Source organism: Ursus arctos, unplaced genomic scaffold (genome assembly GCF_023065955.2).
Source record: "Ursus arctos isolate Adak ecotype North America unplaced genomic scaffold, UrsArc2.0 scaffold_23, whole genome shotgun sequence".
Classification (NCBI taxonomy): Eukaryota; Metazoa; Chordata; class Mammalia; order Carnivora; family Ursidae; genus Ursus; species Ursus arctos.
Window position 1 is genome coordinate 7,519,455 of NW_026622908.1, and position 15,843 is coordinate 7,535,297.

At 34.1% G+C, this 15,843-nt stretch overlaps 1 protein-coding gene and 1 pseudogene across 2 annotated transcripts in view; one reads left to right on the top strand and one right to left on the bottom strand.

Moving 5' to 3' along the window:
- Nucleotides 1–15,843, bottom strand: part of PIK3C2A (phosphatidylinositol-4-phosphate 3-kinase catalytic subunit type 2 alpha) — a 167,616-nt gene that overhangs the window by 24,091 nt on the left and 127,682 nt on the right. For both annotated transcript variants that reach the window (XM_057317081.1, XM_026487210.4), the window contains 10 exons: nucleotides 15,697–15,745; nucleotides 15,406–15,616; nucleotides 13,582–13,704; nucleotides 12,349–12,516; nucleotides 6,791–6,902; nucleotides 6,268–6,413; nucleotides 4,479–4,667; nucleotides 3,541–3,634; nucleotides 2,973–3,067; nucleotides 2,485–2,665 (listed from right to left, as the gene is read on the bottom strand). In XM_057317081.1, the coding sequence (XP_057173064.1) occupies nucleotides 2,485–2,665; nucleotides 2,973–3,067; nucleotides 3,541–3,634; nucleotides 4,479–4,667; nucleotides 6,268–6,413; nucleotides 6,791–6,902; nucleotides 12,349–12,516; nucleotides 13,582–13,704; nucleotides 15,406–15,616; nucleotides 15,697–15,745 (1,368 nt within the window). The remainder of the gene's footprint in view (nucleotides 1–2,484; nucleotides 2,666–2,972; nucleotides 3,068–3,540; nucleotides 3,635–4,478; nucleotides 4,668–6,267; nucleotides 6,414–6,790; nucleotides 6,903–12,348; nucleotides 12,517–13,581; nucleotides 13,705–15,405; nucleotides 15,617–15,696; nucleotides 15,746–15,843) is intronic.
- LOC123000402 (peptidyl-prolyl cis-trans isomerase NIMA-interacting 4-like) lies at nucleotides 353–912 on the top strand (annotated as a pseudogene).

Below are 15,843 nucleotides of genomic sequence, written 5' to 3' on the forward strand. Positions count from 1 at the left end.
CAACACAATTCTTATCAAAATTCCAACTTCCTTTTTGCAGAAATGTATAAGATGGCCCTCAAATTCAGACAAAACTGCAAGGGACTTCTGAATAGACAAAAACAAAACAAACAAACAAAACCCTTAAAAAAGAACAAAGTTAGAGGACTGATACTTCCTGATTTGAAAACTTACTACAAAGCTACAATAAATGAAAACAGTATGGCATAAGAATAATCTTATAGATCAATGGAATAGAACTCAGAGTCCAGAAATAAACCTATGTCTATGGTCAACTGATTTTCATCAAAGGTGCCAAGATCATTCATGGGAAAGAAGTCTCTTCAGCAAATGGTACTGTGAAGTTTCGAAGATGCTGCCCAAGGGAAAAAGCAGTTCTGCAAAAAGCGTGGGGGTGGGGAGTAGGGAGCAGCCTCCAGGAGTGACAGTTCAGGGTTCCAAAGGTGTAGCAAACACATTAAGTGTGAAAAACATGGGAAAATAATGGAAGCTATGGAAAAGTTAAAATCTGGAATGAGATTAAATAAAGTGGCTGCTCTTTATAGGGAAGATAAAGTGATGTGGGTTGGATGACCAGAGGTTTCATGGTGGGACCATTTCAAAAAGCAGCACCTTTAAGTGGGCTGAATAAGCCTGTGTTTACAGACCCTCCAGTTAAGACAAACTTTGGCTATCGTATCATTACGAAGGGAGAAAATAAAAAAGTACAAAAAACTGGAGCAACAAAAAACAAAAAACAAATGGTGCTAGGACAACTGGATAATCACATGTTAAAGAATAAAGTTGAATCCTTACCTCAAAGCATATAAAAAAATACTCAAAATGATCAAAGACTTACATAAGAGCAAAACTATAAAACTCCTAAAACAGGTGTATATCTTTGTGACCTTGGATTTGACCACAGATTCTTAGATATCAAATGCACAAGCAACAAAAGGAAAAATAAACTTCATAAAATTAGTAACTTTTGCTCATTAAAGGATACTACTGAAGAAATGAAAAGATAATTCAAAGAATGGGAGAAAATATTTACAAACAGTATCTCTGATAAGGGTCTAATATCCCAAACACCTGAAGAACAATTCAATAACAAAAGGACAAACCAATTAAAAAAAAAAAAACTTAGAAATTTCTCCAAAGAAGATATACAAATGGCCAAGAAACACATAAAAATGTGCTCAAAATCACTGATCATCAGGGAAAAGCAAATCAAAACCACAAGGAGATACTACTTCATACCTATAAAGATGACTATAATTTTTTTAAAAAGGCAGAAAATAACAAATGTTGGTGAGGATGTGGGGAAGTTGGAATCCTCATGCATTGCTAGTAGGAATATAAAATGATGAAGCTACTTTGGATAACGGTTTGGTGATTCCTCAAAAAGTTAAAACATAAAATTGCTTTATGACCCAGTAATTCCACTCCTAGGTAAAGTGAAAAGAGGTATCCAAGCAAAAACTTACACACAAATGTTCACAGCAGCATTATTCATTGTAGCCAAATATTGAAAGAAGCCAAGTGTCCATCAACTGATGAATGGATAAACAAAATGTGGTATATCCACACAACGGAACATTATTCAGCCATAAAAAGGAGTGAAATACTCATACATGTTAGAATATGGATGAACCTTGAAAATATTAGGCAAAGTGAAAGAAACAAGACACAAAGGCCACATACTGTGTAATTCCACTTAAATGAAATGTCCAGAATAGGTACATCCATAGAACAGATCTATGCTTACCAAGGCCTGGGAAGAGGAGGGAATGAGGAGTGAGAAGTTAGTGGGTACAGGCTTTCTTTTTGGTGTGATGAAAATGTTCTGGAATTAGTGGTAGTGGCTGCATAACATTGTGAATGTACTAAAAGACAATGAATTAAATAGGTGAATTTAATCTCAACAACAATATGTATGTATGTATCTATGTGTGTGTACATGTATTTCTTTAAAAATTTTTTTAAAAATCCAAACATTAGTATATGTATAAGTCATATAAAAGACCAAAAAGGACATAAAGCAACCATGAACAGATACCTAACAGGGAGAAAATGAACTGGAAAATTTTTAATTTTAAAATTAATTAAAAATTTTAATTAAAAAAATTTTATTCTATAAATTATTTGGATTTTTTAAACATTAGCATCAACTCATACTTGCATTACTTTTACAGTCACAAAAAAGTAAAAAAAAAAAAAAAAACAATGAAAAAGAAACTCAAGACAACAATTGTCACCAGGAAGGAATTCCTAAGTGTGGGAATTAAAATATTCATAAAATGGGAATTAAAAAAACCTGATTTTCTGCATTAGGTTGTAAAATCTTTTCCTATGGTTTTAAACAACCTTTGAATTCATCTGCTCAAAATAGCATAGGCATAGTTAGAGTCTACTGGATGTCTACTGGTAAAGAATAACAACTCAACAACATTATAGAGATCCTTTAACATCAAAATATTTATGTTCCCTCTTTTGAGTACATACCTGTCTGGCTGATCCACTAGCCTGCCTGACTTTTTCTGCTACTCCTCCTAAAAGTTGTACAAGTTTTGTCTGCTTCAAAAGTTCTTCTCTGAGTCCTTTTCCTCCTACTGAGAGGAGAGCACCCAAAACATGTTCATATCGGGCACCAAACTGTGCATCATGCAGGGCATCCTTGAGGAGCCTAATACAGCAAAATATTTATGTCAGCCACTTTGGAATCCAGAAATTTATTTTAAGCTACATAAGCAAGTAAAAACTCATTATTATGGGGCTCTAACATGCCAAGTATCTTTGCAATTAAGAGTTTTGTTATTTTGGGTTTTATTTCTGAGGACATAAAAATCTGACTTCTTTGTACTAATGCCCTTAATAAAACATCTGGTATTGACAATAAGCAGTCTGAGCATACCGTCTGGACTTTCAGAGTACATCATCTCCATAAATACTAGGAATGGAAATAAATTACTTTAAAAAAGTTTAAATCTTACCAATATAAATTGTGTGCTATGTGTATATTTCCCAATGCCCTGGACAGAAGGAAGCGCACTAATGAACTGTTCAAGTAAATCTCGTATTTCAAAGCCTACACATAAAGGAAAATAAGAATTACTAGTGGTTAAGCCCAAACTCCATTATTAGGATAAAATGATCAAAAGAGAAACTATATAAAACAAGATGTAAGATAACACTGATAAAAATGAAACAGATGAATTAACTTAGGCCAAATTAATGAAATCAAGCAGAAAACTGTAGATTTGGGAATACTATTTATTAAGTTTAAATGGCTAGTAAAGAAAAACCAAAGAAAAACTCAAGTCTGGTTTGTTCTGAGAATCTAAAAATGTGAAAATTAAAAATCCAGGTACATATATTTAATATTCAAGGGGACAGCTAACAATAGTGGAAAAAAATTCATACTACATCCAAATGTAAGGTACCTCAACATTCCACAAAAGTACTTTTAATCAAAACAGAACGGGGATCCTTTAGCAAGTTCCCTACTCATAAAAAATGGGTGGGAGAGTAAGGTGGACAGGTAACCTAGTAAAGACTCACCTGTACAAACTGTGGAAGAAGATCAGTTAGTTCATCATCACTTATAGCCTCAATCCACGTCACAGCTACGGACCTCACTTCCTGATCAGCAAATCTAGGGAAGTACACGAAAATCAAGATTTGATGGTGATTTCTTTCTAGTAAAGCTATATTTCCTAAAAACACAATCTTAATCTATACCTGACAAAGAATATTCAAATAGCTCTTTATTCAAAAGCAATGTGTCTCTTTCTTTCTTTCTTTGGAAGAAAAATCTTACTGTACTATGCAAATTCAACTTTAGGACTGTTCAGAAACCTTAAGCTTATGAAAATTTTGATCCACATCATAAAAATACAACAAATGACTCAAAATTTAGAACTTAAATCCCTCTTTAGGTTAGTTTTATTTTTTAATTTTTTAAAGATTTTATTAATTTGAGAGAGCGAGAGCCAGAGAGTGCAAGCAGGGTGAAGGGCAGGAGGAGAAGCAAGACTCCCCCCTGAGCAGGGAGTCTGATGTGGGGCTCCACCCAGGGACTCCAGGATCATGACCTGAGCCAAAGGCCTAACCTACTGGGCCATTCAAGTGCCCCTTTAGGTTAGTTTTAAATGATATGACATCTCTATTCTTTTTCTAATTTGTTTTTAAAAGTAAACTGTACACCCAACATGGGGCTTGAACTCATGACCGCACTCCCCACCCCAGATCAAGAGTCTCGTGTTCTACTGAATGAGCCAGCCAGGCACCCCATGACATCTCCTTTTAATAACCCCAGCACAAAAGGTATGTTTGTAAAAATACACATTTACACATTTATATTGCACTGAACTGCTTTCATGTTAAAACAAAGGGAAGTACTCCTGCAACATAATATACTCTACTGGAAAAACTGACAACAATAAAAGTACAAAAATCAAAGGAGCATACCCAAGTACATTCAGTCATGGTTAACTTACTTTGAATCAAGTAGTTCCAACGCAGTCAGTGGGTGCAATGGAGACCACTGCTGAAGCAGTGAGTAAGTTTTGGCGAGATTAGCCCATTTCCAGTTTGGGGCACTTGCTAGTACTTTAGGAAGACAATTTGGGTGTTTGAGGCAATAATAGCGTTTCTCCCACAAAAAGGCTTTATCTTCTTTAGAAAGTCTGCATATATAACAGAATTAAATTACTTCTCAATAATATCATAATGACAGTTATAATCTCAATGATTAAAAATACAAAGAAGAAATTTATTCATTTTAGGACAGCCACTTCTTGGTGGAATCATTAATACTAATTTGGAATAGAAAAATGCATGTACAGCAAACACTACTAATTTCCTCTAATTTGGGGGATAGAAAGAAATCATTCTGCCTTGATAAAAGTCTTAGTTATGAAAATGAAGGATAATTCAGTATAATAAAAATTTATTGAGCTCCAACCAGATGTCAAGCACTAGAAATCAGAGTTGAATAAGCAGAACCCACCCTAAGAGATAGCAAGGATTTCACCCATTTTATACAAGTAAAATCGAATGTCATGCAAAAAAAAAAAAAAAAAAAATACGCTATTACATTTTAGAGGATGATTTTAGAAGATGAGTATATAGCTCAAATGAGGAACATTCAAAATAAGAAGTACTTGTTTGGGAGGCTCTAATTTAGTCTTAATGACAAATGTTTATGTGAATGAAATATTCACTATTTTACTACCCATCCATTTTTGTGTACATGACTGATGCATTCATGTCATGTGGAGCACTGAAAAAAATTCAAATATTGCAAAAAGGTGCAGAGTGAAGTCTCTCCTTCCAGTTCCCCTCCCAGTGACAACTGCCTAATAAGCTTACATACCCTCCAGAGACAGTCTACTTGTATAGAAGCATATACGTAGGTATGTGTAGTTTCTTTTTTCTTTATGTAAAAGTAACACACCACATAAAATATTCGCCTTGCTTTCTTCATTTAACATCTTACTAATATTAGTACATATAGCTATAAGTTCATTCTTAATAGTTACATAATGCTCCATTGGATAAACGTACCATAATTTAACCTTTACTGATGGATACTCCCTGTCACTTTTACAATAATCCAAATACTGCAATGAATATTCTTTCCTCCGTAAGCAAATATAAAAGGTTTTCTCTAAGATATATAATTAAACAGAAATATAATCCTAGGTTACAGACTATGTACATTATGACCTTTACTGATTTTGGAAAATTGCTCCCCGAAAGCTCCTTAGCTAACAGTTTAATTCCTATTTTTCTGTATCCTCATCAACACTTTATGAGATGAAACATTTTAATTTTCAACGAAGTCATGTGTGTAAAATGTTATCTTGTAGTAATTTTCCTTTTCTTGATTACTGAGGGGTCAAACATCTTTTCAGATATTTAAAAGGCACTGTATTTCTTTTCCAAAAAATTATCTAGTCATATTCTTTGTCTATTACTAAGTTGTTGGTTTTTCTATTGATATGAAAAAGTTCTTTATATATTTTTTTTAAATTTACTGATATTTACTATAAATTTAGTTCTCAATGTTGTTTGCCTTTTGATCATGTAAAAGTTTGACTTGTACAAATTTTGAAAGTTTTATGTAGTCATATGGTTTTTTAATAGAACTAAAAACAAATAGAAAACTTTCCATACCAAGAAGATTACTATATCATGAACTAAATCAGGGCATTTAATAAACTATTAACTTGAGATTTACAATGTAAGAAATACCCAGGCAAAACAAAAATCAAAGGAGCATACCCAAGTGATGAGTCTCTATGAAGAATATCAAGAAGTTTCCCTTTAGTATCATTCTCCAATGTTTCTAAGTTGTGTTGCTGTATAATGCTTCTGTCAACTTGAGGAGTAGTATAAATGACATCAAATGTAGGAGAAGGAAAATCAACCTTAAAAATTTAAGAGTTTGATCAGATTGCAGCTAAACAGCCCACATATCTGCCACAATAACTTATCTTTAAGAAAGCTGATTCTTAGCCATCAGGGTGACTATTAGATTGAATACTGAATTAATGCTTCTTGTCCTTTCACTGAAAGTGATTACCATCATTGGTAATTCTCAAAAGCACATATATTGCTTAGGATGGATACAAGTTCATTGTTTTTGCTGTTTCTCAGAAATAGGAAATGGTTTATTAACATTTAAATCGAAGGTCCTAAGATCAAACAAAATCAATTAGGCTTTAGTTAACAATCCAAATCATGGAATACATATACATCTTAATAAGAAATTTCAACCTCCCCATGTATCAAGAAGTACCATTACCTGTAACACTATTCTTTCCATCACATACCCTTTTCTGGGTACTGTTCCAGGAACAGGATTTGTATGTGACGAAGTCCAAAGATACAGAAGCTTAGTTCCACGTGTTAAAAACCTTCATGAATGTAGACAAAAGAATACTGTAGCTTTCATTTATTTTTGTAGTTTTCATTTTAAAAATTGCTTCAAAACTCACACCACACACACACAGACACACACACACACCAAAAACTCACTTCACATGGTAATTTGAAATGGTTATCCAAACATTTATTCTCCATTAGATAAAAAGATTATCACCTTTAAGAACATACCAGAGTCACTAACCATAGTATATTAATACTTCAGATAAATGTACTGAAGAGTGGGGATTGGGACAAAGGGAGGGGAGAATGAAATAATGTATCTTGGGAGGAATGGGGTTGAGGATAGAATATAAAAGGGTAAAGACTTGGAGTCACTTATCCCCAAAGCAACTTTTAAAAGAGATCAAGAGTTGAATGCTCGTCTGACGGAGCTAGAGGGCATCCCCCACCCCCCACCCCGCCAAGCAAATTTTATAAATAGAAAGGTGAAGAACAGTCTTTAAAGATCATCTACAATGGAATACATCTCAAGGTAACAGTTTGGATTATATAACTGTTCACTGACTTTCACCTTAAGAACAAACCACATGCCAAGGAAACCAATACCTACTTTGTAGCAAAACACTAATCGTTTCAGATGAGAAGTTGTATCTTTGCTCTAAACCAGAGGTCAGCAAGCCTTTTCTGTAAAAAGGGTCAGATGGCAAATATTTTGGGCTTTTTGGGTCAGACAATCTCTGTTGCAGACTCAACTCTGCTGTTATACTGCAAAAGTCGCCATGAACAATACATAAATAAATGTGTGCTGTGTTCTAACAAAACTGTTATTTACAAAAAACAGGCAGTGTGCTGGAGTATGCTGACCCTTACCCTAGACCACCAATTTATGGTCTACTTAAAAACACTTATCAATAACACATTGATATATCTTTACACAGAATAAATTTCTGAAAAATAACGTGTGATATAAAAGCAGGAAACTGTAAACTTCATCAAATTTTATTCAAACAGCAAATATCCTTTCCAAAACTAGACTCTAGTCTTAATGTTGTCTCTTGAAGGTTAACAGCCTTTAAATCTTCGACACATTGTACTCTTTTTCAGATCCACCCTCACCCCCAACTAGATTTTAAGGCAAATTCTGATATTTCATCTGTAAATAATTTTATATCTCTCTAAACAAGAAACACTGTTTTATTTTAAAACAAGTACAACACCATTATCACTCCTAAAATAATTAACAATAATTACTTAAAATCATCAGCTATCTAGTTAGTCCTCCAATTTCCCTGATTGTCTCACAAGTTTATTTACAGTTGGTTGTTCAGATAAAGATCCAAGCAACTTCCAACATTGCTTTTGGCTGATGTTGTTCTAAGTATATTTTAATTTAAGGGCCTAACTGCAGGCCCACCACCTGGTTTTGTAAATAAACTTTTATCAGAACAAAGCCACACTCATTTACATATTGACTATTGTTGCTTTTTGCCTTTGCTTTTGCATTTGTGACAGAGATTACAGTTAACCCTTGAATAACACCCTTGAACTGTGCAGGTCCATTTATATAAGGATTTTTTTGATACAATACTATAAATGTATTTTCTCCTATGACTTTAATAACATCTTCTTTTCTTACCCCACTGTATTATAAGCATACACTATATAATACATATTAATAAACAAAATATGTGTTAATCGACCACGTGTTATCAATAAGGCTTCTGGTCAACACCAGGCTATTAGTTGAGTTTTTGGGGAATCAAAGTTATATTCAGGTTTTTGATCGCACTAGGGGAGGGAAGGCACTGCTAACCCCCAAGTTGTTCAAGAGTCAATTTTTTTTTTTTTTAAGATTTTTATTTATTTATTCGACAGAGATAGAGACAGCCAGCGAGAGAGGGAACACAAGCAGGGGGAGTGGAAGAAGCAGGCTCATAGCAGAGGAGCCTGATGTGGGGCTCGATCCCATAATGCCGGGATCAGGCCCTGAGCTGAAGGCAGACGCTTAACCGCTGTGCCACCCAGGCGCACCTCAAGAGTCAACTGTATTATGACCTGCAAAGCCTAAACTATTTCTATCTGGTCCTCTTTACAGAAAAATTTGCCGACTCTTATTTTTATCTATGCATTCTTCCTTTTTTTTTTTTTTTAATCTCCGCCATTTGTTGAAGAAACCAGGTCTTTTGTTTTAAGAATTTTCTATACCCTGGATTTTACTGATTGCATTCCTCTAGTGTCATTTAGGATGTCCCTTTATCTCCTACATTTTCGTAAAGTAGTTAAATCTAGAGGCTTGATCTGATTCAGTTCTAGTTATCTCGCAAGAATATTTAATAAAGGTAGAACTGCATACTACTTCCTATTATATCAAATAAAGAGGCACACTGTTTGGTTTCTCTCTGTGTGAAGATAATCAGTTTGTTTGGGCCCAGTCTATACTACCCATTATAATGTTCCAGAAAAGTTAATCACTTAATGGTTTTAAGCAAGCATTGATAATCACTGCTTAAATCAATGGTTTTCAACCAAGAGTGATTTTGCCCCCATTGGACGTTTGACAAGGTCTGGAGGCATTGTTGGTTAGTAACTAGGGGTACTATTGGCAAATAGTGGGCAGAAGACAGGGATGCTGCCAAACATTCTACAATGCACAGGACAGTCTCCTACAGCAAAGAATGATCTGGCCCAAAATATCAGTAGTGCCATGACTGAGGAACGCTGGTCTTAATCTATTATTTCAGTAGGGGTTACAAAATTGTGATATTCTATCATTTCTTAAGCATTTATTAGCTGGAATTTTTCTATTAACTTTCTCACATCAATTATTTGGTAACCCTGAAATACAACTGTAAAGGATAGGCAGGTTAAATGCTCGATTCTGTTCAAAAATGAGTTAAGAACTCATTTGTTATTGAGGCTGACTGAAATGCCTGTAAGTTTTTTAGCTTCCCTCTGAAAATGACTTCATCAGGTTGTATGCAGGTTGCACCTTAAACATACATTATTTTTAAGATTTTATTTATTTGAGAGACAGAATGAGTGAGTGAGTGAGAGAGAGCACACGAGCAGGGGGAGAAGCAGGCTCCCCTGCTGAACAGGGAGCCCAATGCAGGGCTCCATCTCAGTACCCTGGGATCATGACCTGAGCCACAGACACTTAATGGACTGAGCCAGCCAGGCACCCCGACATAAGTTATTTTTAAAAAGATTTTCAAGACCAGGGTTTCTGATCACTATACTACAGTAAGTTAACTGAATTAAATCATTAACACTTTGTATTAATGTTTAAGCATCTTCCCTTTGAATATTTCTTGAATAGTAAGACCTAACATTACCTATCTAGATCAATTGCCCTACTCGGCAAAGTCTCAAGCTAAATGCCATCTGCTCACTGTTTTAACAGAAGAGTGCTGGATATAAACTATTTGTCTAACAAAAGTCAACTGCCCTTCACCTTATGCTTTTGAATTTTTAGTGTTATATCATTTATCTAAAAAAACAAAACGAAACAAAAACCCATTTATTACATTTACTAGACAATAAAAGTGGCAAAAAGTGATGGTACTTCTCTAATGAAGCAGAGATCCCTGGTGCTTTCAAGAGCAAGGTTTTCAGAACTGATTTATTTATTTAAAAGATTTTATTTATTTAAGAGAGTGAGCGAGAGAGCGGGAGAGAGAGAGAGAAGGAGCAGGGGGAGGGGCAGAGGGAGAAGGAGAAGCAGACTCCCTGCTGAGCAGGGAGCCCAGGTAGGGCTTGATCCCAGAGCTCCGGGTTCATGACCTCAGATGAAGGCAGACACTTTACCGACTAAGCCACCCAAGTGCCCCAGAACTGACTTATTGATAAAAATTAATGTTAATGATGCAATTACATTTAATTTTCTCCCATAACTGTTCCCTGACACTAATTTATCACAATTGAGGACACAATTTCCCTCCTTCACGTGGCCAATATTCTGTTTTAGAGTAATTACAGATTATATTTGCAAAAGATTCTAAATACTCATCTAATAACTTCAACTGCTTTTCTCTTGCCTTTGGTGGTTCAGAATTATTTCAGACATCAAATAAAATTTGAGCCTACCTAAAGGTAGTGAATAAAAAAATCTTATACTGCCTCCTCGAATGTGAGGAAAGTAACTAAAAGAGAAAAAATAAAGGAACAGATGCTATGTTTAAGTACATGGGAAAAGAACATTTCAAGAACAAAATTTGTGAAGTCACTGTATGATTTTAATAAATGATTACTAGAAAACCAAAGTGCATTTGCCATTTAAGAGGAAAAAGAAGAACTAGATTAGCAGAATTTTTCATTAATTTTTGTTTTATTGTAGGATAAATAGGTGAGTTATTAAATCACTTCTCAAAATGTCCCACAGAATACAATGTATCAAAACATATATTACAGAACAGAAAAAAAAAAAGTACCATGGTATCAAATAAATTTGAGAATGGCAATTTAGGGTAATAAGAACACAGACCCTAAGGCCAGACTGCCTAGATTCAAATCCCAATTCTACTACTCATTAGCTAAGTGCCCTAGGACAAGTCAGTTCAGCTCACTGTACTTTGATTTCCCTCTCTGTATAAAGGAATAGTAACACCTGCCTTCATAGGGTTGGTGTAATATGTATACAGCACTCAGACTAATACCTAGTATAGTAAATACTATGTGTTTGTCATTACAGTAATACTGTTATTAAACACAATAGGCTTCTTGACTGCAGAACTTCAGAGATACTTTAATATGCTAATGTGCTATCACTCAGCAAAACGTTACCATGTACTGTATGAAACATATCTGGGGCTTATTCAATTGATAGATTTTTTTTTTCCATTTAGACAGACACTTGATAGTCTCATGGAACATACTACTTAAAACATTACTAAAATAGTCAACTGAAAGGCCAGATAGATTACACTACCCCAGTGGCTATTAGACACAAGATTCAAAAGGAATTCTTTTACCCCTAAGGATCAGTAAGTTTTTGTACATATGTGAGACTTTTGGAGACTAAGGCCAGGGGCCCATAGCAATAAAGGTAGATCACTCAGGTAAAGAGAAGGAAATAATGTGCAACTGAAACTGGAGAAGAATGGGAAAAGTATCAGAAGAAGAAAAATGGGAATTGTTTCATTGGTATCAAGGAAATTTATAAGACCATGACTATTATGTCAATAACACAGTACTTTGCATAAATGACAGAGAGTGAACTGGCTGCTGCTTTTCTCCTGGAATAGTGAGTGGCAAACAATCCTCTAAATACCCAGACAGCTATGTTCAAACTATAGCAGAATCACTTTGCAGTTTCTTCTGATCTGTGTCTCTGAAATAACCTCCTTTTATCACACTGGAAAAATTGAGGTAGCTCATTATCTCATATACGTCATTGTCCCCACCCTATTCTCTAGCCAATTTTGATGTTGAAGATGTGTCCACAGTAACTCACCATCACAACTCAGTAACGCTTACCGTTTAAAGTCAAAAAGAGGTAAAGAAACTTTGCCCAAAGCTTCTGGCCCCTTTCTCTGCTTATTAGAATCAGGGGAACTTCCACTGCTCTGATTTAAAATTCCAAAAAGAGTAAGGTGAAGAAGTGATTCTAATGGCAATTGTGATATCTGGATGGGAAAAATGATTCTAAGGGGGGGAAAATATATTAATAGAAAAAACAAATTAGATCAAATATGAAATTTAACCGTTTAATGAGACTGACAATTTTAGGTATTTTATTTGACTTATCAAAAAATCTTTAATCCCGAGTAACTTTTACTTAAGTAGCAAGGTTGGACAATATGTACTATAAAAAAAAATCTTAAATAAATTTCATTAAAATTTCAAATATGTAATATTTCTTAAAAATTTCTTAGTGGCTTTACTCAAGACCTGATAATGTCAATTTCTAGGCAAAATAACAGTAGTCACTTTTATTTCCTTTAGGAAAAACTAGGTGACTGTTCATGAGTATTTCTGATTCAGATATATATGTACATACACACAAGGAGACACATGTTTACCATTTCAAAAATTTTTTTTAAGTCTGAAAGGATACATTGGGTCAAAAGTGGTCACTCTGAGGAGTCGTAAGATGGTAAGTGTTCAAAATAAATGACACCTTTTTACCCATACATATTTTTTGTACTATTGTTTTCAACGCAGCATTATTTTTGTAATTTTAAAAAAGAAAAGAAAAATAGGGAAACAATAAATGCAGAATAAAAAGTTCTGTAATTACACACCTGCCTAAATAGTGAAAGCATTCCCTTACTTTAAAAATGGTATTTTAAAAATATTAACAGTGAAAGTATCTTGTACATGGATTTAGCTTTCTAATGTTAACCAAGAGCTAGGCTTCATATATACAGTATTGCAGAATAAATACTAAAGTAAGCAATGTTATAAAAACCATATTTCTATGGTCTGTATGTACAATTATATGTAAATTTATAGTTTTAACTTGACAAAAGCCTAAGAACAATTAATGGCATGTTTCTGAATTTAGCAATATGTAGATTTTTCAGAACAGTATTTCATATTTTTAAAGGAGAATTTGTCTCTTTTATAGAATATCTAGAAGAGACCTTAAGATGTAAGAATTTAATGGATTTTAACGGAAATTGTGACAAAAATGAAAACTAGGATGCATACATGGAAAAAAGTAACGAGGGCATACTGAAAAAATAAAAAACCAAAACTTTCACTTACAGTTCATCCCACTTAATAAGATAGAAGAAATTCTTATAAGTGCCAACCTTCTTTGATTGAATAGGTTTAAAAAGATCCTTTCCATTGTGAGACAGGGAACATATCAAGTAGTATTTTTCATAACTGAGAAAAGAAAGATTTTTTAATTTGATAATATAAATTTGTTAACTAAATTATTTGGTTACCATTCATTTGTATTTTTGGAAAACATCTGAAATTGAACTACTGCAAATTCTACAAAAATAAAGAAAATAAAGAAAAGTATAGTAGAGGGAGTACAGAAGGAAACGTATATCCCCAAGTGCCAGACTAAGGGGGCCATGCTAGAAACCTTATCACAATTTTGTGCTGGTCAGTTAGCTACTAGCTTTAGATTTTAGTTGAATGGCACTGAAGAATTATTTCTAGGTAAATTCTTAGGAGAAAAAGTACAAACATTATCTTCCGTAGGTTCTATTTTCCTTTGCTAAGTAACTGAAATAGAGTCCATTAAGCATATTAATGGAGCATGGGCCTGACTTGCACTGAGCCAGTCTTTCTCATCTATTAGGATGCTTCCATCCGTTGAATACATGCTGTTGTATTCTCATTAGACAGCAATGATTTAGCCCCTAATAGCCGCAAGTACAGAGCTGGTTAGATACCATCAGGCAGTCTTGGCTAGGAGCCTCAGGTTCAATAAAACTGTATTCTCCTAGATTCTAACTTACTGGTAGGCTTACCCATTAACCATTTTGTTCATATATACAATCCATTAATCATTTGAAATATATTTTAAATCTGATCTCAATGGTTCACAAAACACCTCTAGCTAACTACTTGACTACTTTTCTCAACCTCATTCTATTTATCCCTCTTTTCTTCAGCATTTTACTTTCTTTCCATCTTAATTATCACTGCAGTTTTCTGTATTGTCTTCTACTGAGTATTTGCTTTCCTCATTAGTATCCCCAAATTTGTGTGTGTATATGAATCTGTATGGAGGACGTGGAAGGTATTATCCAGTAACATTTAAAAGAATCAAATACCTTCACATAGCAGTAGTACCCACTTAAGGCAAGTTCCACGAGGGCAGAGATTTTTTTGTTGCCTTGTTTACTGCTGAATCCCTAATACGAAGAACACTACCCAAAGATGGTATTCGGTAAATATTTACTGAATGAGTTAATATATTACTTTCAAGTAATTATGTATTATATTAATCTAAAGCTCAATTTAAGCAGAATTTATGTTCGGTATCTCTTCACTAGTCTTTATTTTACCTTATAGAATTAAGTTATTATGGAACTATTTCATTAAAAATATTCAATTCAGACTTTTCAGTTTATATTAGTCATTTCATAAGCTGAAATTGGCAAACTTTGTGGCATTTTCAAAAAAAACAAAAAGGAAAAACCCATATTAAAAATTCAATAGAAATATGCTCTTGCAGACTTCAAAGCCTAGCAATCAGTAAATTGTAAACTACTAAAGAGGGGGAAAAATGTGCTAAAGCCTAGTGCCATAACACTGTTTCAAATGACCCTTGTTCTAAAGGAAAGGCTGAAAAACAGTAGTCATAAATTGACTAATTTAATTAGTATTTGCCTTTATAAGTTTAAACATATATTTTCCCGCCTTTTTTTGCATGTAGTGTGAGTGATATTTTTTTTTATTGCAACAGCTTCAAACATCTCTGCAATTTTTATGAAAACCACAAAGGTATCTGGTGATTGCTGTATCATACATTTAAATATTACGAGAACAGTGGATGGTTGACATTTTATGGAATTAGAACAGCTTCTGGGTAAAGCTGTACATATTCTGTTTTAAACAGCTACTTACTTTGATACCCAATTACTTGAAATTCCATGTGCAGCAAAAATTGTAAACTGAAGCTGTTCTGTTGTTGTCCATGCTTCCTTGATGTTCCTATTACTTTGGGCACAGTTTGCAGGACTCCTACCACAATTTGCATGGAGTCTGAGAAGATCATAAATTGCTGCAGTTAATTGGTCCATGCTTATTTGAACAGGATTTTCAGGATTCAGTGATCCTAGATTTAAAGAAATTGTTAATATAATTCCCTGAAAAATCAATAATTATTGCTATAATTTAAAGAACTTAAAGACATACCGCTAGACGAACTCTTGCTAGTATCTCCTTCTCCAGAGAGTGAAGTCACCTGCATACACACGTACAAATTAGTTAGAAAATTGCCTATGATGTATTGAATTAAAGGTAAAAATTAAATTAAATGCTATATCAGGAAACCTCCCAGAA